The sequence below is a fragment of the Lepidochelys olivacea genome, assembly GCF_965140295.1.
Source record: "Lepidochelys olivacea isolate rLepOli2 genome assembly, chromosome: 5".
In the NCBI taxonomy this organism is placed as follows: Eukaryota; Metazoa; Chordata; order Testudines; family Cheloniidae; genus Lepidochelys; species Lepidochelys olivacea.
Genome location: NC_140415.1, coordinates 70461376 through 70488563, shown reverse-complemented (window position 1 = coordinate 70488563; position 27188 = coordinate 70461376). Strand labels below are relative to the sequence as shown.

Genomic DNA, 27188 nt, shown 5'->3' with positions numbered 1-27188 from the left:
GGAGCCATGTTAGCTCCTTGTCATAGTTTTGTCCCCTCCAATTAGCCATATCTAAACAGTCTTTTTTCAGCATCTCTAAACCTGGCATATCCTTCCGTTTTGGTGTGAATATCAATGAAATCTACAAAGCAAAGTCATCAACCTTTTCTCCATCTTTTGATACTTCAGTATACCTTAGCACCTGAGACATTTGTTCCATTTGGAAGAGTTTGGAATGCAAATACAATGGAGAAGTATTTAAACTTTCCTGAATCTGTCCAAAAAAAGGTCTACCGTGCTTTTTATAGTACTGCCCTTAATAGCTTCTATACGATCTCACAACACGCTACCATGCCCTGCAAGCAATTCAAATAATCACCAAAAATTACCATTATGACAACTTTCTAATTTCCCATCTGAACCCCTCAAAACTAAATCTCTCACCTAAGCTCCGCAAAATATTGTATCGTGATAGCAGATTTGCATATCTTCGTCAATTGTGCAACCCTTTACCAACCATTCTGCAATTTCCATCTAGCGAGCGATTGCCTCCACCTGTTCTTTGAACATTCACATAGGCATAATCCATTGCTAAAGTGGAAAAAATTTGTGAACCCAGTTTTACAAGTTCACAAAGGAAGATGAGGAGTTTGGCTGGAAAAGCAAACAAATGAAACAGTACAAGAAGGCAAGAGTCAAACTGCATATCAACCAAAATCACTGGTGCAACTTCCCATTAGAAATTTTGACAAGGAACCACAATTTTAATACTTGCCTTTATTTGAATTCACTAAGCAAACAGGCTCGTTCTAATTTAACTCTGGGACCATTTTCTACCAAAAAATGGTAAACAGAATCTGTCACTTTTGTGGCCAAGCAGCCAGATCTCGCTTGAAGTCAAAATTCTGCCCCACGCTTCCAATAAAAAAACTGCTTTCAGAGTCCACGTCCGTAACAGTTGTGCTAGTAACCAATGGGCAACATTCTGCTGAAAATCAGATTTTGGGACCCAACAATTCGATGTCAAGTTTTGTGCTGGAATCAGATACTCCAGAATGGAACACGCCTGACAAACCCAAATCAACGTCCACACTAGCTAAGGAAGGGTAAGAAATGCAAGTAACAGAACTGTCTGCAGACTGTTTACCAGCAATATGGTCAAATATTTCAAGATATTTTGTAGACCACTCACACTTTTCTGATCATCTTTTTCATGGGCCTGCTACAGCTTGCATTTTTGAGCACCACTCTTGCACTTGTAGGTATTCATGGCGGAAATCACAGCTGACCATAAGAATTCACCCACCATGCTCTTTATGAATGAATTGCTATGTTTGGAATGACTGCGCTAGAAAGTCTAACTAAACTTAGGTAAATCAGGTAAGAGACCATAATATCTCTGTGAAACTCAGAGCTGTATCAGGTAAAACTAATGAAAAAGGAGCTCAGGAATGCAGATAAGTTTAATTTAGGTCTAGTGACGGGAACAGTTACAGAGCAGGCTAGGGCCCCAAAACGGAAGAAAAGAGCAAAAGGTTAAAGAAAGGGGAGCAAGGCCCGGTTTCACTTAAAGCATTTGAACTGCCCTTTACATGGCCATTTGGAGCAGGTGGTCCCAAGCTCTATTCCTACTTATAAACCATGAGGTTCACACAGTTTAAAATTTTTATAGTGGATATAGTTCATCATTTGTATTCCCAAATCACAACTAATTAACAGGTTTCAGATCCAACTTGAGTGGCAAGTAATGATGGGGACAGGTCAGGTGTAAAGACCAATCTGGACTACTTGGTAAGATGCCATTGTGTGTTTTAACAAAGCCAATTGTGAGGTCATACATAAAAAACAAAGAATGTAGGTCACGCACTTACAATATGCATGCCTGAATCCTGGAATTCAGTGACATTGAAAAGAATTTAAGGTCATGGTAGGTAACCAGTTGAACATGAGCTTCCTGTGCAATACTGTACAGGGTGGATGCAATCCATGGATGCAAAATTGAGGAGGAGTAGAGAAGTGGTATTACCTCTAATACTGCACTAGTGAAACTATTATGGAATATGTGTCCCCACTTAAAAAAGGATAGGGGAAAAACTGGAAAGGGATCAGAGAAGATCCAAGAATGATTCAAGGTTTTGAAAGCACATAGTGAGAGACTAAAGCTATGTAGTTTATCCCAGAGAAGATTTAGAGGTGCCTTGATCAGAGTCTGCAAGTACTTACATAGGTGGGACCGAGTATGCCCCTGTATCCACAACCTACACTGTATTGTAATAAATCTTTGTAACAAAGTATGCCTTGGAAACTCATTTTTCTGGTCAGTATTGTCCTAGCAAAATATGTATGGCAACATTGTATGTAAAGTTATAAGATTTTCCTATATGATGTTATTAACATATGTTCCAAACTCCACGGCACTGCCCAAACAGAAGTAAGCAAACAGATCTCTCCTAGACAAAGGAATGTGTGTGTGCCTTTATTTGCATTTAAGCAGTAAACAGAATCATCAAGTAGGGAGGGAAACAAAGAAAGCTCAAACAATTGAGAAAAAGCCAGCAAGAACATCCTTCCATATTGACTCTGTCTCCTCGTTCCCAGCTGGAAATGTTTTTCAAAAGGGGGACTGAAACTATAAAAAGGAGGAACACACACCCCAACGCACCTCTCACTCTCCCTGCCCATCACATCCACTGCACCTGAACTGACAAAGGAAGCATTATGGACTCTGGGGGAGGGGTCCTGACTCTACTGAGTTTGGTCAGTAAGACTGCTGAAAGCACGTGGTGAGAAGCTTTGCTTGAATCTGATTAGTTTAAGTTAGGCATTAGTAAAAGTTTTATCCTTATTTTCCTTGTAACCATTTCTGACTTTTATATTGCATTACTTGTACTCACTTAAAATTTCTCTCTCTTTGTAGTTAATAAACTTGTTTTACTGTGTTATCTAATCCAGGGTGTTTAAACAGAAGTGTCAGAAGAACTATCTGAGATAATAAAATGGCATATTCCCTTTAAGGAATAATGAACCTAAAATATTTTGTACTGTCCAAGAAAGTATAGGACATACATTTCTGAAGGAAAATCTAAGACTAGGGGTGTGTTGGGGTCACCCTGCAGTATAACCCAGGCTGGTGAGAGCCAGAGTGTAACCCAAGTGTGGCAGGCAGGCTGCAGTTACACACAGACTTTGCATGCTGGAAGGCTGTTTGTGAGTGGCCCAGGTGGAAGATATTTCAGCAAGGCATTGTAAGACATCTGAGGTTGCAGGGCAGGGTGACAGCTGCTCAGTAGTCTGGATTGTATCCTGGTATATCACAATACAGAAGAGATTTCTGACAGCAGATGGTTTGTTTAATCTAGCAGAAAAAGGCCTACTGAGATCCAATGACTGGAAGCTGAAACTAGACAAATTCGCATTATAAATAAAATACAGATGTTTAACAGTGACGGTAATAAAACCTTTGGAACAATTTATCTAGGGATGTAGTGGATTCTCCATCATTTGAAGCCTTTAAAACAGGAGTAGGGTCTCAAAATATTACAATTCTCCCTCCCTCATTTTAGCGATCGTTACCAACGATTTATTATTTCTACAGTATAGTAGCCAAAGGCCCCATTCAGGATTGCGTACCCATTAAATGCTGCATACAGCTGAGATGGATATAGGGAGACACAAAGGAGCCATTTACACTTCTCATTCCTGGGGCTGGTTTTACAATGCCTTGGTCCTCAGCACAGGTGCAGCCTCAAGGCCACTCTAATCTACAACAGCCGCACAGTGCCAGAGCAACAGAAATCCCCAGCCACACCACTGCTACATCCGTTAACCCAGGAATGCCACCTGTACTGGGTGTTGAGTGGTGTAGGAACCACTGTGGCAGCCCTACACCATAAGAGGATTTCCCAATGTTGAGGGAGTCCTCCACCAGGAAAATCTGTTGCATTTAAGTCTGCCTTTAGTTGAGTGACTGCTGCAAGACTCAAGAATAAAGCATTTGTCCTTAAACTTAGTGAATGCTGCAATCAGAAGGCAATTCCTAAACCAGCACTGTACTAATCATAAGTTATGTAAGCACTGGAAAGCCTACGTAAGGCCAAAACTAAACAAAATTATCAAGAAAATACAAAGACATATATAACTGCAGTTTTAAAACCTCTTACCCTGAACTTTATAGAGTCGCACTGTGTGTGTCAGATGATGGAAAAAACAAGTAACTTCTGAGAAAATATTTCCATGAGTAACTCTTATCGTAGGTGGATCCGTGAAAACGTAAGGCTGCAAAAACAAAGTTAAAACAATGGCATGAAAACTGTTTGCAGCATAAAAAAATCCGGTAATAGCTCATCTTAAGTGATCACTCTCCTTACAATGTGTATGATAACAACCATTTTTTCATGTTCTGTGTGTATATAAATCTCCTCACTGTATTTTCCACTGAATGCATCCGATGAAGTGAGCTGTAGCTCACGAAAGCTTATGCTCAAATAAATTGGTTAGTCTCTAAGGTGTCACTAGTACTCCTTTTCTTTTTGCGAATACAGACGAACACGGCTGCTACTCTGAAACCTGTCATTATGCAAGGCACTGCATTTAGCTGTATGGAGTGGAAATCTATCAACTTCATGAAAAAACTCGTACAGATACAGACAGACATCTTCCTTTCCAAATGCAAACAGATGGACATCATACCAAAAGGACTGAAGGTAAAAAATGCATTACAATCTACATACCATACAGACTATGCTGACAGCTTGTGCCACACGCTCTCAAAGAAACTGCGGAACCACCTGATCAACATCCTCTACCAGCAAACAGGGAAAGATTAAGAATGAGCTCTCAAAACTGGATACTCTCATAAAAAACCAACCTTCCACACAAACTTCCTCGTGGCTGGACTTTACAAAAACTAGACAAGCCATTTACAATACACACTTTGCTTCTCTACAAAAGAAAAAGGACACTAAACTATCTAAACTACTACATGCCACAAGAGGCCACAGTAATGGTTCCCTTAACCCACCCAGCAATATTGTCAATCTATCCAACTATACTCTTAGCCCAGCAGAAGAATCTGTCCTATCTCGGGGCCTCTCCTTGTGCCCCTCCACCCACAAGAACATGATACAGTTCTGTGGTGACCTAGAATCCTATTTTTGACGTCTCCGACTCAAGGAATATTTCCAACACACCTCTGAACAACATACTAATCCACAGAGACCTTCCTACCAACACTACAAAAAGAAGGATTCTAGGTGGACTCCTCCTGAGGGTCAAAACAACAGACTGGACTTCTACATAGAGTGCTTCCAACATGCCCGTGCTGAAATTGTGGAAAAGCAGCATCACTTGCCTCATAACCTCAGCCGTGCAGAGCACAATGCCATCCACAGCCTCAGAAACAACTCTGACATCATAATCAAAAAGACTGACAAAGGAGGTGCTGTCGTCATCATGAATAGGTCAGAATATGAACAAGAGGCTGCTAAGCAGCTCTCCAACACCACTTTCTACAAGCCATTACCCTCTGATCCCACTGAGGGTTACCAAAAGAAACTACAGCATTTGCTCAAGAAACTCCCTGAAAAAGCACAAGAACAAATCCGCACACACACCCCCCTGGAACCCCGACCTGGGGCATTCTATCTGCTACCCAAGATCCATAAATCTGGAAATCCTGGACGCCCCATCATCTTAGGCATTGGCACCCTGACAGCAGGATTGTCTGGCTATGTAGACTCTCTCCTCAGGCCCTACGCTACCAGCACTCCCAGCTATCTTTGAGACACCACTGACTTCCTGAGGAAACTACAATCCATCGGTGACCTTTCTGAAAACACCATTCTGGCCACTATGGATGTAGAAGCCCTCTACACCAACATTCCACACAAAGATGGACTACAAGCCGTCAGGAACAGTATCCCCGATAATGTCACGGCAAACCTGGTGGCTGAAATTTGTGACTTTGTCCTCACCCATAACTATTTTACATTTGGGGACAATGTATACCTTCAAATCAGCAGCACTGCTATGGGTACCCGCATGGCCCCACAGTATGCCAACATTTTTATGGCTGACTTAGAACAACGCTTCCTCAGCTCTCGTTCCCTAATGCCCCTACTCTACTTGCGCTACACTGATGACATCTTCAGCATCTGGACCGATGGAAAAGAAGCCCTTGAGGAATTCCACCATGATTTCAACTATTTCCATCCCACCATCAACCTCAGCCTGGTCCAGTCCACACAAGAGATCCACTTCCTGGACACTACAGTGTTAATAAGCGATGGTCACATACACACCACCCTATACCGGAAACCTACTGAACGCTATTCCTACCTACATGGCTCCAGCTTTCACCCTGACCACACCACACGATCCATTGTCTACAGCCAAGCTCTACACTACATCCGCATTTGCTCCAACCCCTCAGGCAGAGACAAACACCTACAAGATCTCTATCAAGCATTCTTACAACTACAATACCCACCTGCAGAAGAGAAGAAACAGATTGATAGAGCCAGAAGAGTTCCCAGAAGTCACCTACTACAGGACAGGCCTAACAAAGAAAATAACAGAACGCCACTAGCCATCACCTTCAGCCCCCAACTAAAACCTCTCCAATACATCATCAAGGATCTACAACCTATCCTAAAGGATGACCCATCACTCTCACAAATCTTGGGAGACAGGCCAGTCCTTGCCTACAGACAGCCCCCCAACTTGAAGCAAATACTCACCAGCAACCACATATCACACAAAAGAACCACTAACCCAGGAACCTATCCTTGCAACAAAGCCCGTTGTCAACTGCGTCCACATATCTATTCAGGGGACACCATCATAGGGCCTAATCACATCAGCCACACTATCAGAGGCTCTTTCACCTGCACATCTACCAATGTGATATATGCTATCATGTGCCAGCAATGCCCCTCTGCCATGTACACTGGTCAAACTGGACAGTCTCTATGTAAAAGAATAAATGGACACAAGTCAGATGTCAAGAAGTATAACGTTCATAAACCAGTCGGAGAACACTTCAATCTCTCTGGTCACTCTATTACAGACCTAAAGGTTGCAATATTACAACAAAAAGATTTCAAAAACAGACTCCAACGAGAGACTGCTGAATTGGAATTAATTTGCAAACTGGATACAATTAACTTAGGCTTGAATAGAGACTGGGAGTGGATGTGTCATTACACAAAGTAAAACTATTTCCCCATGTTTATCTCCCCCTCCCCCCCCCCCAGCCCACTGTTCTTCAGATGTTCTTGTCAACTGCTGTCAATGGCCCACCTTGATTATCACTACAAAAGGTTTTCTCCCCACTCCCCCACCCTCTTGCTGGTAATAACTCCCCCACCCTCTTGCTGGTAATAAGTGATCACTCTCCTTACAATGTGTATGATAACACCCATTTTTTCATGTTCTGTGTGTATATAAATCTCCTCACTGTATTTTCCACTGCATGCATCCGATGAAGTGAGCTGTAGCTCACAAAAGCTTATGCTCAAATAAATTGGTTAGTCTCTAAGGTGCCACTAGTACTCCTTTTCTTTTCGCGAATACAGACTAACATGGCTGCTACTCTGAAGCACAACATATCAGTTATTAAATAGGTTTAAATCCCAATTTAAAACCCCCTCCAAAAATAAGTTTTCATCTATAGTAGGTGAGTGTAGGTCTGGTAATCTGAACACAAGACTGGGATCTGGGAATATATAATCCCTACTTTTACATTGACTTTCTTTGTGGTCTTGGGAAATTTTCTTAACCCTACTCTGTCTTAAAATGAGGATAATCTTCATTACATACCTCACGGGTATGTTGTGAGAATTACTGATTTAATATTTGTGAAGCATTTTGGAGATGAGAGTAACGTAAGTGTTAAGTAACATATTACTATGATTACATATATATTAGGTTCAATATTAGGGAAGTGGCAGCCAGCAAATTCCTCGGTCCATGCCACTTCCCACAGCCCCCATTAGCCTGGAATGGCGAACCACGGCCAGTGGGAGCTGCGATTGGCTGAACCTGCGGATACTGCAGGTAAACAAACTGGCCCACCAGCGGATTTCCCTGATTGGCCTTGTGCCAAAGACTGCCGATCCCTGCACAACAAACTTAGCTGAACCATTAACTGCACTCCTGACAAAGCTTTAGTACTAGCTCAGCTTTGCCCCATCCCAGGAGGACCACTAGGTCCAGGAGCTGAAGCTGTCTCAGGAGCACAACTGCCTTTCAAACTGCCAACTCCTAGCCCTGGTTTGCTGATCCAGAGTGGGTTTGTGAGACTGGGACTACTGGTAGGAAGGCTGAGGATAGGAGCCAAATTCCTCCTTCTGACTGCCCAGTTAATATTCTCTGAGTTGTTTGAGTGGGTCAGCAGAGGAGGAGCTCCTGTGCATGAAAGGCTATTAGTAGTAGCAGATCTCAAACTCATTGATCTCCAGCAATGACTCCAACCAATGAATCATCTGTACTTTTCTGACTAAGATTTTCTATGCTGGGTGCTCAAGGAATTTGTCCAAGAAAAAAGGATGACTGTCTCTTGAGACAGATTCAGGGACAAGTCCCCTTCCCTCCTCTTGGAAGTAGAAAATGGGGGAAACTTGTCCCTGAGGCTGTCACAGGAGCTGGTTTTCAGCCGCACTTCTCACTTCTCAGACAACTTTTCCCCATCTCTTGATTGCCATGAGGGAAAGTAAGTCTGATGAGCCAAAGGACTACTTTTTGAAGTTGAAACAGACCATATTTTATATTGAGAACTCAGAGTAGAGTTAGATGGCACAAAGACTTTTTTGGTGTGTCTTTTTGCCATCCAATTTTGCTAGGAGCTCTTGCAACCAAATACTATAATCTGTTTCAACTTCAGAAAGTAGTCCTCTGGCTCATCAGATTGATACTTCCCCTCCTAGCTATCACAGGAACAGAGCAGTTCAAAATGAGCAGTTCATCAGCTTTGTCAGGACATTAACATCCCATACCACAAAGGGCTTTCTTAATGGTGCACAAATTGGATGACAAGTTGCTGAAAAGACACTGGTCTACCTTCAATCAGTTCACAATAAACCACGAGTACTGTCAAATGTATCTGGATGCTGTTACTCTAAATTAGACCCAGGCAGGTGAAGAGGATAGTTAAGTAGTTTGTGTATGAGGCAAGTAATGGGGTTTGTTTGCACTGCACTAAAAGATTTTTCCACTTGGACTTGTATGTCTTTCTGCTAAATGTGCTTTTAGCACCTCAGAAGTCAAGAAACACCTGCTCAAATACACCATGCACATGGATCTCTATGTCAGAAGGCAAGCTCTTTGGGAGAAGATTCCCATATTGTGACGAAGCAGATATTGTGGTTCTGACTGATGATCTAAGACCAGACTCAACAACATGAATCATACTGGCTATGGCCATTTGCAACAAAGTAAAGAACCACACTTGTCTAGAGCAATAAGAGCTACTATCTTCAAACCATTGTCTCTTCTGAAATTTGGCAGTACATTTACAACAACAGAGTTTAGTATAAAGCCATGTAACAGCCTCTTTACAGAGTGTCACGTTAACTATGATCTTTTTGGTACCATGATGAGAAGCAGAGATTTTTGTTCGGGTGATTTATGACAAGATCCACTGATGGTGTCTTGTAGTAGAGGAAAATCTGATCTGCCAGTTTGTAATTCAGAGACCATTTGTGAAGATCTGTTTCAGCTCAGCTCAGCCCTATCTGTGATTGTGTTTCCCCCCCCAACCCCGTCAGACACATGGTGACAAGGCTCATCTTGTAGCACACACAATATTCCCACACCTGCACTGTTTCTCAAAATAGGGAGCACAACCTGGTGTCTCCCTCCATGTTTATGTAAAAAACGGTTGCCTAGCTGTCCATTTTAAAGAGGACAATTTTTTAGGATACTGAGTCTCTTAAGGTCCTTCGTACATACAACACTGAGGTAAAAATGCTATTACTATTGAGACCAAGGTCTTTTGATAGAACAGAAAGCAGACCAACAGGCTTCCAAACTTGGGGCAAAGATTCTTTCATTGTCTCACCTGAAAATGTTGCCCAAACCTGAAGCCAGGCCAGGTCTACACTCTCACAGACTTTAAGCATCCAGGGTGGAGGCCTTTTTCCATAGTTCCACCTGACCTATGGCTCACAGTTCACAACGTGAAATGTAGCCGTCATGAACTGGTAAACTTTTTGCTCAATTCATTATCAGCACCACCGCTTAATTTTTGGGAAGGCAGTACCATAATTGTGTTTAACCTTCCCTCTAGTTATGGCTCTGTCTCCACCTACCCCCAAGCTCCCATAGGGAGCTGAGACACCATACATCCTTGGGGAGAATATATTTTTTCCTCACTGTCTTGAAGGTTGGGATAGCAATGTGAGGTTTTTGCCACACTTTCTTCAGCAGCTGGTTCACAGTGCAAGGTTGTGGCATCTCTACCTGATAAGGGTTCCTGACCCAGGTTAATAACTATTGTAGCTCCTGTAAAGTCCTGTACTAATTGTCTTTCAAAATCAGGAGTTCTTGGAAAGAAATATCTGGCATCAGAAGAGTTTCCTGTCAAAGAATGAAATTAAATTGGTTTGGCATGACTTGTTCTTGACAACTCCATGCTGGCTATTACTTTTGACTCTATTATCCTCTAGGTGCTAACAAGCTTATTGTTCAATAATTTGCTCCAGTATCTTTTCAGGTATTGAAGTTAGGCTGATTGGTCTAAAATTCTCTAGGGCCTCTTTGCTCCCCCTTTTAAAGAGAGGTAGTATGCTTGCCCTTCTCCAGTCCTCTGGAACCTCACCCTTCCTCCAGGAATTCTGAAAGATAATTGCTAACTGTTCCGAGATTGCTTCAGCTAGTTCCATAAGTACCCTAGGATAAATTTCATCAGGCCCTGCCTGTATTCCCAACTTGAATACATCTAGCTTATCTAAATATTCTTTAACTTGTTCTTTCCCTATGTTGGGTTGCATTCCTACCCCCGTTGTTAATATTGATTGTGTTAAAATATTGGGTCACAATTTACCTTTTTCGAGAAGACTGAAGCAAAATAGTCATTAAACTCCTCAGCCCCCTTTTTTGTCATATGTTATTAGCTCTCCTTCCCTGTTAAGTGGAGGGCCTCCATTTTCCTTTATCTTTCTCTTGCTCCTAATATATTTTTAAAAACCTCTTCTTATTACCTCCTTTGCTCAGTATAACTCATTTTTGTGCCTTAGCTTTCTGATTTTGTCCCTACATGCTTGTGCTACTCTTTTGTACTCATCCTCAGCAATCTGTCCATATTTCCACTGGGGCTCTTAAGAATACTGAGATGTGTAATTATGTCAACCTGACTGATAAATTGTTTACAGTTCATTGATGGCTTTACCAGGAGCCCTGTGTACGAGGCAGCATGTTGGTTCAGGTCCCCAGAAAACTGACTATGACTCAGTCACAGTCTGCCTTTCAGTTCCTCCGTCCTTTCTTCTGTAGTGGAAGTGGAGGGGAGGGTGAGATATATCCTGTGTGAGCCCTATATACCCCCAAAGCTAAGGTGGTGGGAAGCAGCAAGACTACAAAAGTTGCTCCACTCACAGTATGGCTGGCCAGTACAAGGGACTATAAACATGTTATATGCCCTTTCTTCCTTGTGCGAACACACAGGAAGGGCTTCAATCTGACCCTACATCAGCAATTAAAGTTCCTCTGAGGGAAAACTGGGACTGGAAGAATGAAGAGAAATATTAAGGTGCATGCTATCATTTACCTTTATAAAACTGTTTCACTAATATGAATATACATGGTAACAAGTACAGATACACTGCAAGTTTCTGAATTTCCAAGGAAGTTGAAACTAAACATAAGTTAACTGAAAAGAGTATGTGATTTTTAAAAATAATTGCTGAACAAAAATAATGCCTGTTTGTAGTAGATGATGGCTAAATTAGACAGCCACTTGCTCTTCTTTTTATGTTTATCATCATCATTTATGTTGCAGTAGCGCTGAACATCTCAATGAAAGTTGGGCTGCATCATGCTAGGCACTGTATAAACACATCATAACAACAGCCCATCCCACAAAGAGCTTACAGTCTTAAAAAAGTTTAGCATATTCACTCTATTATTCCATGTATAAATTTAGTATATCCAAACTCAGACTAAAGGGGGAAAAGAGAAATAGGGAGAAAGAAAAGCTGGAAAAAATGAATGAATATCTGCAATGCAGGGTCGCTGGTGCAGTTAACGTAAGACACGAAAATGAGGTCTTGGCCATTTGTGGTCATTGAAAATCTCATGGCACTTTCTGCCAGGATTGTCAGTGTCCCCTGTTAAAATTCCAACATGCATAATTTGAACACAGTGCTTCACAACAGATGTAGCTATATTTCAATGGTGGGTCAACCACTGCTTCTAGACGTAGTTTGCAAAGTGTTCTGGGATCTTTCAGGATGGAAAGCCTTTATTACAAATATAATATGAGTACTATTACCTTGGCCTCTCCGTCTGGTAAGAAGAGATAAGCCCCGCTCTTATCTCTGTTACTTGTAGTTCCATACCACGCAAACTCCACCTTTATTTGATGATTTTTGCCATCTTCTTTTGTGTTAATTTTCTAAAGATAAATAATCACAATTTGAGAGGGTGACACATTTAGTTTTTACGCATCAGAATCTTTTATGCATCAATATTCTTATGAATAAGAAATACAATATTTCATATTGTGAGCCAACATACCTTCAGAAGCCCTGAGATCCCAGAAAACCATAGTTTCATATAGGAGTTCTCTAAAGTAATATCATCCGCAGAATTTTGCATCTCCTTGATCTTGAAAACCTCATCTGGGTTCACCTGCACATTATTTCCTCCACTAGTATATATATTATAATCAGCCAAGACCATTTCTGAACTCAGAACCTCCAAAAGCTGATAAACTCCCAGACCCAAAGGCGGTAGGTGCACCATGAAAGAGATCTGTTGGAGCAAGAAGAAAACATATTAAAAATGTATTGTTATCATTAAAATAAATTTCTGAACATACTGCACCAAATTCATGCCTGCTGAATTTCTATTCATCTCAATAGTTACACAGAATTGATTTTTGCCCAATTTCCAAGAATGCAAATTAATATTAGATGATTATTAAGAGTATTTCAAATTATTAAGTCAAATGTTCTAATATTTCATCACAAATAAAAACGTTGCTGCTATTCATCTGATTAGCAATATTTCAGAAGGGCATGATCATTGTTTACAAAGATGAACAACAGTTAAAATTTTTAGTCTATTGCTATAAAGAAATATGATCTGTAATCTTGAGTTGAGCATATTGCCACACATTAAGGAGATGAGCATAAAATTGGTGCCACAGGTCAGAAATATTCTAGAAAGCGGAGAATGTTGGAGCACAACATTAACATATCATTATGGATCTGAACAGGAGGATATAATGGAATGTGGCCCAAACTGCCATTGATTCTTTGCTGCTTACTTAGGCCTTGTCTACACTATGAAATTAGGTTGAATTTATAGAAGTCGTTTTTGTAGAAAGCATTTTTATACAGTCAATTGTGTGTGTCCCCACACAAATGCTCTAAGTGCATGTAGTCGGCGGAGTGTGTCCACAGTACCGAGGCAACCATCAACTTCCAGAGTGTTAACACTGTGGGTAGCTATCCCACAGTTCCTGCAGTCTCCGCCGCCCATTTGAATTCTGGGTAGAAATCCCAGTGCCTGATGGGGCTAAAACACTGTTGCGGGTGGTTCTGGGTACATATCGTCAGGTCCCCGTTCCCTCCCTCCCTCTGTGAAAGCAAGGGAAGACAATCGTTTTGCGCCTTTTTTCTTGAGTTACCTGTGCAGACCATACCACAGCAAGCATGGAGCCCACTCAGCTAACCGTCACCGTATGTCTCCTGGGTGCTGGCAGACACAGTACTGCATTGTTACACAGCAACAGTTTATTGCCTTTTGGCAGCAGACAGTGCAGTATGACTGGTAGCAGTCATCGACGTAGTCCAGGGTGCTCTTTTAACCAACCTCGATAAGGTCAGGCGTGCCTGGGCAAACATGGGAGTGACTCAGCCAGGTCATTTCCCTTTTAAGTTTCGTCTCATGGAGATTCAGTCCTACCGGCAGTGCACTGTCTTTTAATCTGCAGCCAGCAGAAGACAACGGCCAGCAGTCATACTGCACCGTCTTCTGCCGAGCACACAGGTGATGACGATGGCTAGCGGTTGTACTGCACAGTCTGCTGCCAGCAAGATGTATAAAGATAGATGAAGTAGATCAAAACAAGAAATAGATCAGATTTGTTTTGTATTCATTTTTTCCTCCCTCCCTCCGTGAAATCAACGGCCTGCTAAACCCAGTTTTAGTTCTATCCTTGAGGGGGCCATTCTGTTTCTCGCAAACCCACCCCCTTTGTTGATTTTAATTCTCTGTAAGCCAACCCCGTAAGCCATGTTGTCAGTCGCCCCTCCGTCCGCCAGAGCAACGGCAAACAATTGTTTCGTGCCCTTTTCCCTGGATTGCCCGAGAAGGAGCAGACGCCACAGTACAGCAAGCATGGAGCCCGTTCAGCTCACCATAGCAGTTATGACCATTGTAAAGACCTCATGCATTTATCGTGCAGTGTATGTAGAACCAGCACCTGAAAAACAAGGCAAGGAGGAGACGGCAGCACAGTGATGAGGACATGAACACACTTTTCTCTAAAACCGCATTCCCCTGCAATTTGGAGATCATGGTGTTAATGGGGCAGGCTCATGCCATGGAACGCTGATTCTAGGCCGGGGAAACAAGCACAGACTGGTGGGAGCGCATAGCGTTGCGGGTCTGGGATGATTCCCAGTGGCTCCAAAACTTTTGTATGCGTAAGGGCACTTTCGTGGAACTTTGTGACTTGTTTTCCCCTGCCCTGAAGCACAAGAATACCAAGATGAGAGCAGCCCTCACAGTTCACAAGCGAGTGGCAATAGCCCTGTGGAAGCTTGCAACGCCAGACAGCTACCAGTCAGTCGGGAATCAATTTGGAGTGGGCAAATCTACTGTGGGGGTTGCTGTGATGCAAGTAGCCAACGCAATCACTGAGCTGCTGCTATCAAAGGTAGTGACTCTGGGAAATCTGCAGGTCATAGTAGATGTCTTTCCTGCAATGGGATTCCCTAACTGTGGTGGGGCTATAGACAGAACGCATATCCCTATTTTTGGACCGGACTACAAGGGCAGCCAGTACATAAATCGCAAGGGGTACTTTTCAATAGTGCTGCAAGCACTGGTAGATCACAAGGGACGTTTCACCACCATCAATGTGTGATGGCCGGGAAAGGTTCAAGACGCTCGCGTCTTCAGGAACTCTGTTCTGTTTAAACGGCTGCAGGAAGAGATTTACTTCCCAGACCAGAAAATAACTGTTGGGGATGTTGAAATGCCAACAGTTATCCTTGGGGACCCAGCCTACCCCTTAATGCCCTGGACAGTAGTCAGGAGCTGTTCAACTATAGGCTGAGCAAGTGCAGAATGGTGGTAGTGTGTGCATTTGGACGTTTAAAGGGTCGCTGGTGCAGTTTACTGACTCGCTCAGACCTCAGCGAAACCAATATTCCCATTGTTATTGTTGCTTGTTGTGTGCTCCACAATCTCTGTGACAGTAAGGAGGAGATGTTTATGGCGGGGTGGGAGGTTGATGCAAATCGCCTGGTCACTGAATACGCACAGCCAGACACCAGGGCGGTTAGAAGAGCACAGCAGGAAGCGGTGCGCATCAGAGAACCTTTGAAAAATAGTTTCATGACTGGCCAGGGTAGCATGACAGTTCTGTTTGTTCCTCCTTGATGAAAACCAACCCCCTTGGTTGACTCTAATTCCCTGTAAGCCACCCGCCCTCCCGCCTTCGATCACAGCTTGCTTGCAAAGGAAATAAAGTCACTATCGTTTAAAAAACATGTTTTCTTTATTAATTAATTATAAAAATAGGGAGATAACTCACAAGCTAGCCCAGGTGGGGTGTGGGAGGAGGGTAGGAGGGAAGGAAAAGGCCACTTTAAAACTTGTTCAATGCCAACCTTCTGTTGCTTGGGCTGTCCACTGGGGTGGAGTGGTTGGGTGCCCGGAGCCTCCCACCCCGCGTTCTTGGGCATCTGGGTGAGGAGGCAATGGAACTTGGGGAGGAGAGAGGGCAGTTAAGCAGGGGCTGCAACAGTAGTCTGTGATCCTGCTGCCATTCATGAACCTCCACCAGACGCTGGAGCATGTCCGTTTGATCCTGCAGTATCCCCAGCGTTTCCGCATGCCTCCTCTGATCTTCCTGCCGCCACCTCTTCTCACGTTCATCAGCCACCGTCCTGTACTCTGCTATTGTGTCCCTCCACACAGCTCTGTCAGTGCCGGACAACTGCATGAGCTCAGAGAACATGTCATCGCACGTTTGTTTTTTTCGCCGCCTTATCTGAGATAGCCTCTGGGATGGAGGCTTGAAACATTTGCAGCTGCTGAAGGAAAAAAGGGGAGTGAAGTATTTAAAAAGATACATTTTACAGAACAATGGCTATACTCTTTCACAGTGAACAACACTATTCACATCACATGGCACATGTGATTTTGGTACAAGGTCGAATTTTGCATCTTATATTGAGTGCCTGCGGCTTTGGTGTTAGAGATCACACATGCAGGGCCGGGCAATGGAATTCGGCTTGCGGGTGGCCAAGGTAAGCCATAGTCTTTCGGCTTCTGCAACCTTCAAAACAGCAGCCCCCTCCTTTTCCATACCAAGCAAAGCCCGTTGAGTTGGCCATTTAATGCTGCAGTTTTCCTGTTAACGTGCAGCAGCAGAAACCAAACTAACCCTCTCCCATCAACCAATTCTCTGGGATGATCGCCTTTTCCCCTCCCCCCACCACCTGGCTGGTATCAGGGAAGATCCCTGCTAGCAAAACGCGAACAGCTCAGCACCAATGGCCCCCCCTCCCACTGTGTGGCTAACTGTGGGGAGGATTTATTTTCAGCCACAGGCAAACAGCCCAGTAGGAACGGCCACCTTACTCAAATTCCCCTATTTCAATCAGGTTACCATGAACGATATCACTCTCCTGAGGATAACACAGAGAGATAAAGAATGGATGTTGCTTGAATGCCAACAAACACCGGGACCATATGCTGCCAGGCTTTGTCATACAATGATACCAGATTACTTGCTACTAGCATGGCGTGGTGAAGTGTCCTACCATGGAGGATGAAATAAGGCTGCTCTCCCCAGAAACCTTCTGCAAAGGCTTTTAGAGTACCTTCAGGAGAGCTTCATGGAGATATTCCTGGAAGATTTCCATTCCATCCCCAGACACGTTAACAGATTTTTCCAGTAGCAGTACTGGCCACGAATGCATCCCAAGTCCTCAGGGCTACTTAATCATTAAAAAATGCTTGTTTTTATAACAACATGTATTATATTTAAAAAGATACACTCACCAGAGGTCCCTTTTCCGGCTTTGTTGGGTTGGGAGGGTATTTCAGTTAGGGTGATAAAAAGATCCTGGCTTTCGGGGAAAATGATGTGCTGTGTGCTCTCCCCAAGCTCGTTGTCCTCCTCATCTTCCCCTTCTGCAAAATCCTCAGGCATGGTGGAGAGTACCCCATCCTCGGAGACCACAGACAGGGGTGGGGTAGTGGTGGCGGCCCCCCCTAGAATTGCATGCAGCTTAGCATACAAGCGGCATGTCTGGGGCTCTGTCCAGGAGCGTCTGTTTGATTCTCTGGTTTTCTGGTATGCTTGTCTGAGCTCCTTAAATTTCACGCGGCACTGTGTTGCGTCCCTGATGTAGCCTCTGTCCCTCATGGCCTCTGAGATTTTTTGAAACGTTTTGGCATTTTGTCTTTTGGAACATAATTCTGATAGTACGGATTCCTCTCCCCATACAGCCATCAGATCCAGTACCTCCTGTTCCGTCCATGCTGGAGCTCTTTTTCGATTCTGGGACTGCATGGTCACCTGTGTTCATGAGCTTGCCTGGCCAAACAGGAAATGAGATTCAAAAGTTCCCGGGGCTTTTCCTGTACACCTGGCTAGTGCATCCGAGTTCAGAATGCTGTCCAGAATGGTCACAATGGTGCACTGTGGGATAGCTCCTGGAGGCCAATACCTTCAAATTGCGTCCACACTAACCCAAATTCGAAACTGCGATGTCGATTTCAGTGCTAATCCCCTCATTGGAGAGGAGTACAGAAATCGGTTTTAAGAGCCCTTCATGTCGAAAAAATGGCTTTATTGTGTGGACGGGTGCAGGGTTAATTCGGATTTAATGCTGCTAAATTTGACAAACTCATAGTGTAGACCAGGCCTTAGAAGCCATATAAAGCTCTTCACAGCAGAGAAATATTTCTGGGTGGATCTCCAGAAACAATGTGCCCAAAGCTCCGTATGTAAACTTTCCTTTCTCCCTCTAGAACAGCCACTGCAGAGCCTCACGCTTGAGATTTATTAGCAGTAATTAGCCCATTAGAAGAGGGCTGAAAAGAATATACATTGTAGGAAAATGATTCTGAAATGGGAACTCAACCTGGCTTCCAGATCAAAAGAGTAATGTTAAATAAACATCTGAACAGAGTTCCATGTAACATTGTTTGTTTGTTTGTTTGTTTTGACAAAATCTCAATGAGACATTCACAGTAGAACAGAACTACAGGCACATGAAGATTGAGAAGAATCTCTATGATGCAGTACGGGTTGAAATTTCCCAGAATTATCAGACAGAACCAAAAGCAGGCATTGGCTCCAAGGCAAGGATCAGGCTTGAGAATAGAGAAATGGAGACTACATCAGAGTCCAGACCCAGAGGACTAGGGATCCAAGACCCTACAGCTCAAGTCTTGGATCTGAAGGTCTACTTAACTCAAATGTCATCTCAGGTCCTCCTCTGATAATGTTTTTATAGCCAAACACCCCCCGCCCCCTTAGTCAATAGAGTGGTAGAAACTATGCTTTTTCTTTCACTTCAGGATAGCAGATGATAGATCTGACTGTACCTGAATTTCACCTCTACATTATTCTTTGAAGTCCACATTTCCCAGAGCTTTTTCTATCTGAGGTGAAGATCAGACAGAGGAGCCACACTGGAACTCTTAAACTTTTCAATTTTGCTTTTTGCTACTAGATACCATTACCACTATATTTGTGACATTCCTTAAACTTCCTTACACTAAGGAATAGTGTGATAATGTTGTTCATTTACAATTGAAATTATTTTAAATAACTTATTTACAGAATTTTTAACAATCCTAATTCTGAAATACAGTATTTATGAATCAAAATCTATGTCTACAATAACCCAACAATCCAAACTAATGTGTTTAAGTCCTATAGCATACAAATTTTAGCCTTCCAGTTTAACATTCTTGTAAGTTTAAAGTGTCCCTATTTTCTTACGATTCAGCTGTATATTACGTATACCCTGCCAGTATGAGATCTTCTAAGAATGTAACGACTACTATCAACATTTCTTTCAATAACTAGTATTTTTAAAAAATGTATTCTTAGCACACTAATATACTATTATATTCATATATTACTATAAGTATATTTCTTTGTCTGCTCTGCTAGGTATGAAATTGCTGTGTTGACTTCTCCACTACAATCATTCCCCGCCCCCCACCCCCTTTTCTTTTCCTATCAAGAAGGAATAAGGGGAGTGTTTTTCTCTCTTCTGAACCTCTCATAACAGAAGTTATGATATTAAGGCTGTGTACTCCAAAAAGCTAATTCATTAAAATGGTAAACAAAGAAGACTAACAATGGATTCTTAAAATGTACATCATATGTTATTTTTAAAAAAAATGTGTTCTAATACGTTAGTTCAATAGTTCTGTGATACTCACTTTCACACAATGCGTAAATGTGCACTTCTCTCACAACACTCCCTCCAACAGAGAGCATTGCATATTTTGGAAAAAAACATTTTTTGTTTGTTGGAATGATAGTACTATTACCACCACTGTAGACTTTTTTTTTTTTTTTTAAAAGAAGAGCTCTTCATATCTGAGCCACTTACTTAATAAGAAAGGGGCCCTATTTCCCTGGCTTGAGTCTTTGATCCTTCTTGCATAAGGAGGAGCTCAAGTCTGTTTTTAATAAAAACAGTTTCCTTTAAGCAAAATACATTTAATAGTATGGCCTGATACAAAGCACACTATAAAAACAGGCTTCCAAAGGATGGGAGTTTTCATTCCACTGCTCTGTGAAGCTTTTAGAGACTAAGATTTGAATCTGTGATATTGTTGTTATTTTGGGATAACGGAAAAATCCTCGTAATAAAGACTATTTATTAAAAATGAAAAGCTATAAAAATCATCGCTTGAAACACTTCAAAATTGGCCTCAGGGCTCTCCTTGTAACCAGGGCATCGAATTCAAGGACATACATCCCCCACAGAAATGCAGTGAAATGGCTATAACATCCCTGTGATGTCTAATTGCCATTTAAATTAATGAGGATAAAGCAGCAAAGTATTTTAACATGTATACACAGCAGCTGCTATGCAAACAATTTTCAACAACTTTCAAACAAATATTTCGACATATCCACTTTGACTCAAACATGGATAAACAGAAATGTAAACAGGATACAGAGATCAATGCACTTGTAGAAAAGTTGGGGGGGGAGGGGAAGAATTCTATTTAAACACATATACTCTAAGTTTCAACCCAAAGCAATTTTAAATGATACCAAATAATAAATTCCCCAAAACGAGGCTCATTATTGAAACACTTAATCCAGTATTAAGCTTTGCTAATATCACGAAAAGTAATGAAGTTTAGAAAGTTGATGCTATTTCTTAGACCTAAATGAAGACAGAAATGATTTAATATTCCTTCCCTCTCTTACACAGAATCTTCTTTATAAAATTGATACAAGATTAATGTATCTGAAGTCTAGTTTTCTTTATTTTATTTTCTCCTCTAATGTGAAGCTATAGTACATATCTAAGTGCAAATCAGTATAACTTACACTTTTTATTTCAAGTGACATACCTGATATGCTTCATGTGATACTGTAGTTGTGCCATCCCATACTCCACTAACCTGGACCATAACAGGTTTTCCCGAAGGAGATAATACTTTAATTTTGGGTGAACTCACATAGATTGAAACCACTGAGAACCGCTCCTGTTCTGTAGGATTATAAACCAAAAGGTACCTGCAAAAATATTTTTGCCATATTATCTTTAGGAAAATCATTTTTTCTTTTCAAGTTATTGTATTATTTTACACTAATTATGTTCGTGGAATAATTAAACCTATTATATATGTATACAATGAAAATATATGAAAACTGTAAACAGGAAAAACAATGGACATCTTTCTTAATGCTACTTTTTCTCACAGGCTTTAGACAGAAAGAGGTAATTTATGGTACTCACAAAAATTCGAATACGTTTAGCAAATGAGATGCTTAGGAATTTTCTTTAGCCATTACAAATACAGTCTTAATGCAAAAATTGTTCTTAATGTCAATGTTCTTTAAAAGACTGAATTATTGAACACTAAGAATAAAAGGCTGTTCACTGTTCAATTCTGCATTACGTTTATTTGTAAATCACGTAAAATAAGAACGATAGCTTCCTATTGGGTTCAGTGTAAATGGCAAAAGAATCAAAAGGCAAACTGTAAAGATTTTAAAACATTTTAGTAAGAATTTGTTAAGACCTTTGTTTTTGAAATACCCACTGCTGAGGCTGAAAGTTTTGAAGGGAAAAAAACAGTGATAGGAAAAATAATAGCCTTTAAAACTTATTGAAATCTGGTTATAACTAGATTGGATATACATTCTTTTTCCATATGATCATATGAATGCAGTTTAAAGTATCAATACTCATTTATGTCTTCAAAGTTACATGCTTAACTATTGCAGGATAATACTGTATGGAAATATTTCCAGGAACTTTGTGTCTATTTGTAAAACATGTTTGTGTGTATGTAATTTTTCCACATAGCATATTCATATGAAAAGTGCAAAATACCATAAATTGGATTGATAAATGTGTTCACCAGAAAATACAGACCAGACAATGTATAAGTTGACAGGCTTCTTATAGCCCAAGTTATACGAGTATTTCCTTGCTAGTTGGACATAGACAACATGGCATGTGAAGTTAAGTATACAGAATACTAAAATCTCTGAGGCATGATATAACCGCATAACTCTGATTATTTTCCTCAATATGTGTTTGTGTGTCAGGGAAGTGGAAGAAAGAATAAGTTTAGAGTTACAGAATAAGAAGATGAAGGTAGTAATAACTGCTGGGCAAGTTCCTAAGCACAGGACAGATTTGGATGACAACAAGGAGTTGTGGTAAGCCAGAAAGATGAGGCAGAAAGGACAGCTGGAAAAAAGTGATGAAGTAGAAAGGCAAGAAAGATGAGAGGAGAAGGAGTGAGAGACAGCATGGAGAAGACCAGGAGCAACAGGGTAATCATAAATGGCCACTGGCCAGCTAGTCAGTTTACAACCTATGGCTTTGCTAACTAGTTTAGAAAAGGTACAGCCTCATACCAGGCATCATGGAACATGCCACTTGCCAGCTGACAGTGGGGGAAAGATTAAGTGATAAAGTTTCAGAGACCAGCTGAAGAAGTCCCACTGAATAAATAAAGGATTTCACCACTCTGAGTATATACCAACTTTTTTTCCAGACAGATGTTAACCTTTAAAACCATGTTTCATAGTGAAGAATTTAGTATTAGCTTTATTGAATACTTGTTTTATATTTCACATTTAGATTCTCCTTTTGAATAGAAAGGTGTGAAAACTAAAATCACAATTCAGAATGTAGACATTTCATTTGATGGAGCTACAGTTAATTATGGAAGAGTTAACTTAATGGGGAAAGTTGTCACAGAAGAAAAACACGATTATATCAATATATGTTGTATTTTCTTGTGCATGGATGTTTAATATTTTTTCATATTCTACTTCAGTAGAACTGAAGAATTCATTCTCAGTATGTCTGACATAATTAAGTTATGCACATACAACAGTGGCTAAAAATAGTTGCATACCATTTTAAAATGTCATTGAACTCCTACCCTCAAATCACACACCCAGTATCATTAACTGCAAAAAAAAATTCTAGATTAATTATGAGACATCACATTGGTATAGGACTTACTTCCCCTATACAATATCATCTTGCAGAACGATATCCACCAATATACAATTGCTGGGTATATCCTGCCTACATCACACATGGAGGTAGTTTGGCACCATCTAAAGGTTTTATAATCTGAATTTAAAGGTAAAAACTACCTCCATTTCAGAGGCAGTTCGCAGTTACGCTACTCTCACCATTCAGAGCACTTTTGTGGTACTGCCTCAGGGTAAAATAAGTAATATCTATGACGGGTTTGGTCACCGAGACCCCTTTGGGACCGTCACCTGACGTACTGGAATTACCTCTGAGCTAGTTTGGGACTCCAGAACCTTGCCTAGTTGAGCCAGACACGGTAGCCTGCTTCAACACAGACCCAAGTCTGGTCCAAGCCCCCAAAGCTGCAGACTAACCAAAAACTGCTCAGCAGGTCACCTATCTCCAGCACCCAGACACCCAGTTCCCAATGGGATCCAAACCCCAAACAAATCCGTTTTACTCTGTATAAAGCTTATACAGGATAAACTCATAAATTGTCTGCCCTCTATAACACTGATAGAGAGAGATGCACAGCTGTTTGCTCCCCCAGGTATTAATCACTTACTCTGGGTTTACTAACAAACAAAAATGATTTTATTAAGTACAAAAAGTAGGATTTAAGTGGTTTCAAGTAATAACAGACAGAACAAAGTCAGTCATCAAGCAAAATAAAGCAAAAACACAAAAGTCTAAGCCTAATATATTAAGAAATTGTTTACAGGTAAAATCTCACCCTCAGAGATTTTCCAATAAGCCTCTTTCACAGACTAGACTGCTTCCTAGTCCGGGCCCAATCCTTTCCCCTGGTGCAGTCCTTGTTAGTTCCAGCTCAGGTTCCACCCCCTTTTATAGCTTAGGCACAAGGCGGGAATCTTTTGTCTCTCTGGGTCCCCACCCCTCCTCCTAAAAGGAAAAGTACCAGATTTAAGATGGATTCCAGTATCATGTGACATGGTCACATGTCCTGTGAGACCTCATTCTTCATTAACCATGGACTGGCCCACATGCACACAGGAAGGCTTGCAGGTAAACAGAGCCATTACAAGTCTGATTCTGAAGCACCCTTAATGGCTTTCACTTAATGGGTTTACATCCGTAATACAAGTTTATATCTTATTCTCCTAACTTCAGACATAGAAATAACACATGCGAACAAATAGGATGAACACACTCAGTAGACCTTAAGCTTTGTAATACCTTACAAGAGACCTTTCACAAGAAGCATATTCCAGTTACATTATATTCACACTCAATCATATTTCCATAAAACATTACGGAGTGCAATGTCACAATATCTTTCTTCAAGAAATTAAAAATTCTCTCCTGTCTCGATTGGCCAGTAAGACCCTGAAGAAAAAAGTCTGCAGTCAGAACATTTTACCTCAGAAGTATCAGTGAGGTGTGGCCTAATGCACTGTTAATAAAATACTCTTAGAAACTCCTCCTCCAGAACAAGACAGTGCATTGTTGCTTAGATTTCCCCCTAGGTTCATCATTGTGTTTGATTCTTCAATTAAAAAAAAAAAGATTCATGGATAAACATCTTGTCTCTTACTGGGAGTATGTACCGTGCCTAGTAAATACAGGCTGTGGTTTTGGTCTCGCCCTCTAAGTGTTCCTATAATACAAATAAATAAATAAATAAATAATGAAGTGGTCATCATTAAAATCTTCACTAGTACTGTTTGCAAGTACTTAACATTACCACAGTACTCCTTATAACCAGACAAGGTACTATCATGAACATTGCAGGAATGTTATTTATGCAAATGCAAAGTTGTAGAGATTCTAAAGTGATCACTATAATCACTCATATATATAGTGAAAGTTTCTAAGTTGTTTTAAGACAACTGACCTTTTTTCAAATAATACAATTTAACAATTGGCAAGACCAACTGTTAAATTAAATAAAAATTAAAGAGGGGAAAATTACTCACCTCTAAATCTGCTTCTTTGAAGAGACCTTCACTCGTGTCTTGAGCTACCAACATGAAGGCAAAACTAACCTAGCCTATACGCTTTTTGGCCTTTACAGGAAATTGTAGCAGCAGGCATCATACAGATTTTCTGACTCCCTGACCAATATACGCCAACAGCTGCCTCTACAACCTTCCAGACAATTCCTGCTCCTAACACATAACGAACTGAAATGTCTCTTATATGAACTAATGAAACAAAAATTTGTCAGGATAAAAACTACAATGTTCAACAGTACATCAATTCAAAAACATCCTCTAATTTGGTGCCGGATTGAGGAATGTGAATCCTGCATACCTTCAAAGAAGGAGAATTACAGCCAAGCAATTCTCCCTTCTTATAAATAATTAGTATACTCTTGGGCTAAGTTCTTTATGGAACATTGTAAAATAAAAACAAACAAACAAATCATTGCAACAGGCAATCATAAAAACAGATCAATACCCAACGGATAAGAAGCTAACAAGAATCTATTTTTTCTATAAAAGGGAAAGAATGAGGCCTCCAAACAAACATGACTCGAACAAACAGCACCTCTAGGATATATCCTCATAAAAATAAACCTTTCAAAATTTTGGCCAGCTAAAGTAAGGAAAATCTCAAAACAGGGGTCAGGAAAATGCAGTCACCCCTTCTTTAGAAGCAGCTCTATGGAACAGAGAGAAGTAAGTCTCTACGTTGGAAGGTAAATACAAGAAATTGTTTCTTGAAAAAAAGTATGTAGTGAACGCTGTGTCGTAAAAACATGACTGAAATATTCTTGAGGCTTGCAAGAAGCTGCTCTGCCTCAGACAGCATGACCCAATGAGACCCAACTGCTGGCTAGCCAAGAAATGGCAATAAGAGATACAAGCCAATAGTCATTTAATCTACTGAGATTGTTGGCAAGAACATTTACCAAAAGAAAAAAAAAACAGCTGAGAGGACCCTGAGGTCTTCACTTCCTTTCAAATAAAGCCACGTGGACCATACTATGGCAAACTTGTGATGAACCCCACCTCACTGGAATGGGCAGACACGCTGGTCCTGGAAAATATGCTATGGGGGTGGGAAATCAATCAATTAGGAGCCCAAAGTACACTCACACTGCTAATTCATTGCCATCAGAAAATGGCCTTCCTGTGAAAGAAAATTAAGGTCTTAGGATCTAATTTTTCTAAAGGGAGCTTTCATCAGTTCTGTCAAGACTACTTCAACATCTCACGACATAGGTCTTTTTAACAGGAGAGTGTCAACAGTATCAAGCCCCATATAAACCTGATGACAAATGTCTTAAGAGACACTATTTTCAACTAGTTAATAAGTCAAAATAGCAACCAAATATAATTAGAGTGTATCAATTTATGTTAGACTCTGGGAGACGAGGTAAAGCAAAGCAGTTTGTGTGTGGAGCAATTAAAGGGATCCACATGGGTTTGCTTTGACCACATTACAAACTTCTTCCACTTACAATTGTAAATTCTTCTGAGAGACCAAGAGGGAAATAAGCGACCTGTTTAAAAGCTGCCATATCTATGAATCTCTACCACATGAGGAACCAAGATGCCAGGGAAAGGAGCTCGAGCTGGGATGAATCTGTTTGCCCTCTTTCCCAGGAAGGCTTAGATTTACTGCCACATCTCTTCCTTATATAAAAAAATACCTTATTGCATTTTTGGGGATGTGATGCAACATAAAGGTTACTCGCCTGTAACCAGAGTTCTTCAAGATGGACTCCGCATATTCACACTCAAGGAAGGCATTGACCAGGATTGTACAGCTTACACAATGGAACTCTAACTAGCAATGCCTGCTGGAGCACTCACACACCCCTTCCCTCAATTTTTCTGAGCATTCTGAAGGCATGGCTACAGAAGGGGCATGGTGCTTCAGGTGCCTCAGCATCTTCCACTGCATCCTCAGGCCCTGTATGGTAATCAGGGCTTCAAGGAAGAGGGGAAGGTGGGCAGCGAGTATGAATATGCAAAGTTCATCTTGAAGAGCTCATGTTGCAGTTGAGTAAACTTAATTTTTTCACATGTCCTCTGCATATTCCCACATTTGGAATAGTTTAGCTACTAG

The 27188-nt window shown here is 41.1% G+C and overlaps 1 protein-coding gene across 1 annotated transcript in view; it reads right to left on the bottom strand.

Moving 5' to 3' along the window:
* MAN2A1 (mannosidase alpha class 2A member 1) overlaps positions 1 to 27188 on the bottom strand; it is a 212097-nt gene that overhangs the window by 35437 nt on the left and 149472 nt on the right. Inside the window, exons 13-16 of the mRNA XM_084629262.1 lie at positions 20995 to 21160; positions 12712 to 12948; positions 12467 to 12589; positions 4140 to 4254 (exon numbers count right to left, since the gene is read on the bottom strand). Of these exons, the coding sequence (XP_084485388.1) occupies positions 4140 to 4254; positions 12467 to 12589; positions 12712 to 12948; positions 20995 to 21160 (641 nt within the window). The remainder of the gene's footprint in view (positions 1 to 4139; positions 4255 to 12466; positions 12590 to 12711; positions 12949 to 20994; positions 21161 to 27188) is intronic.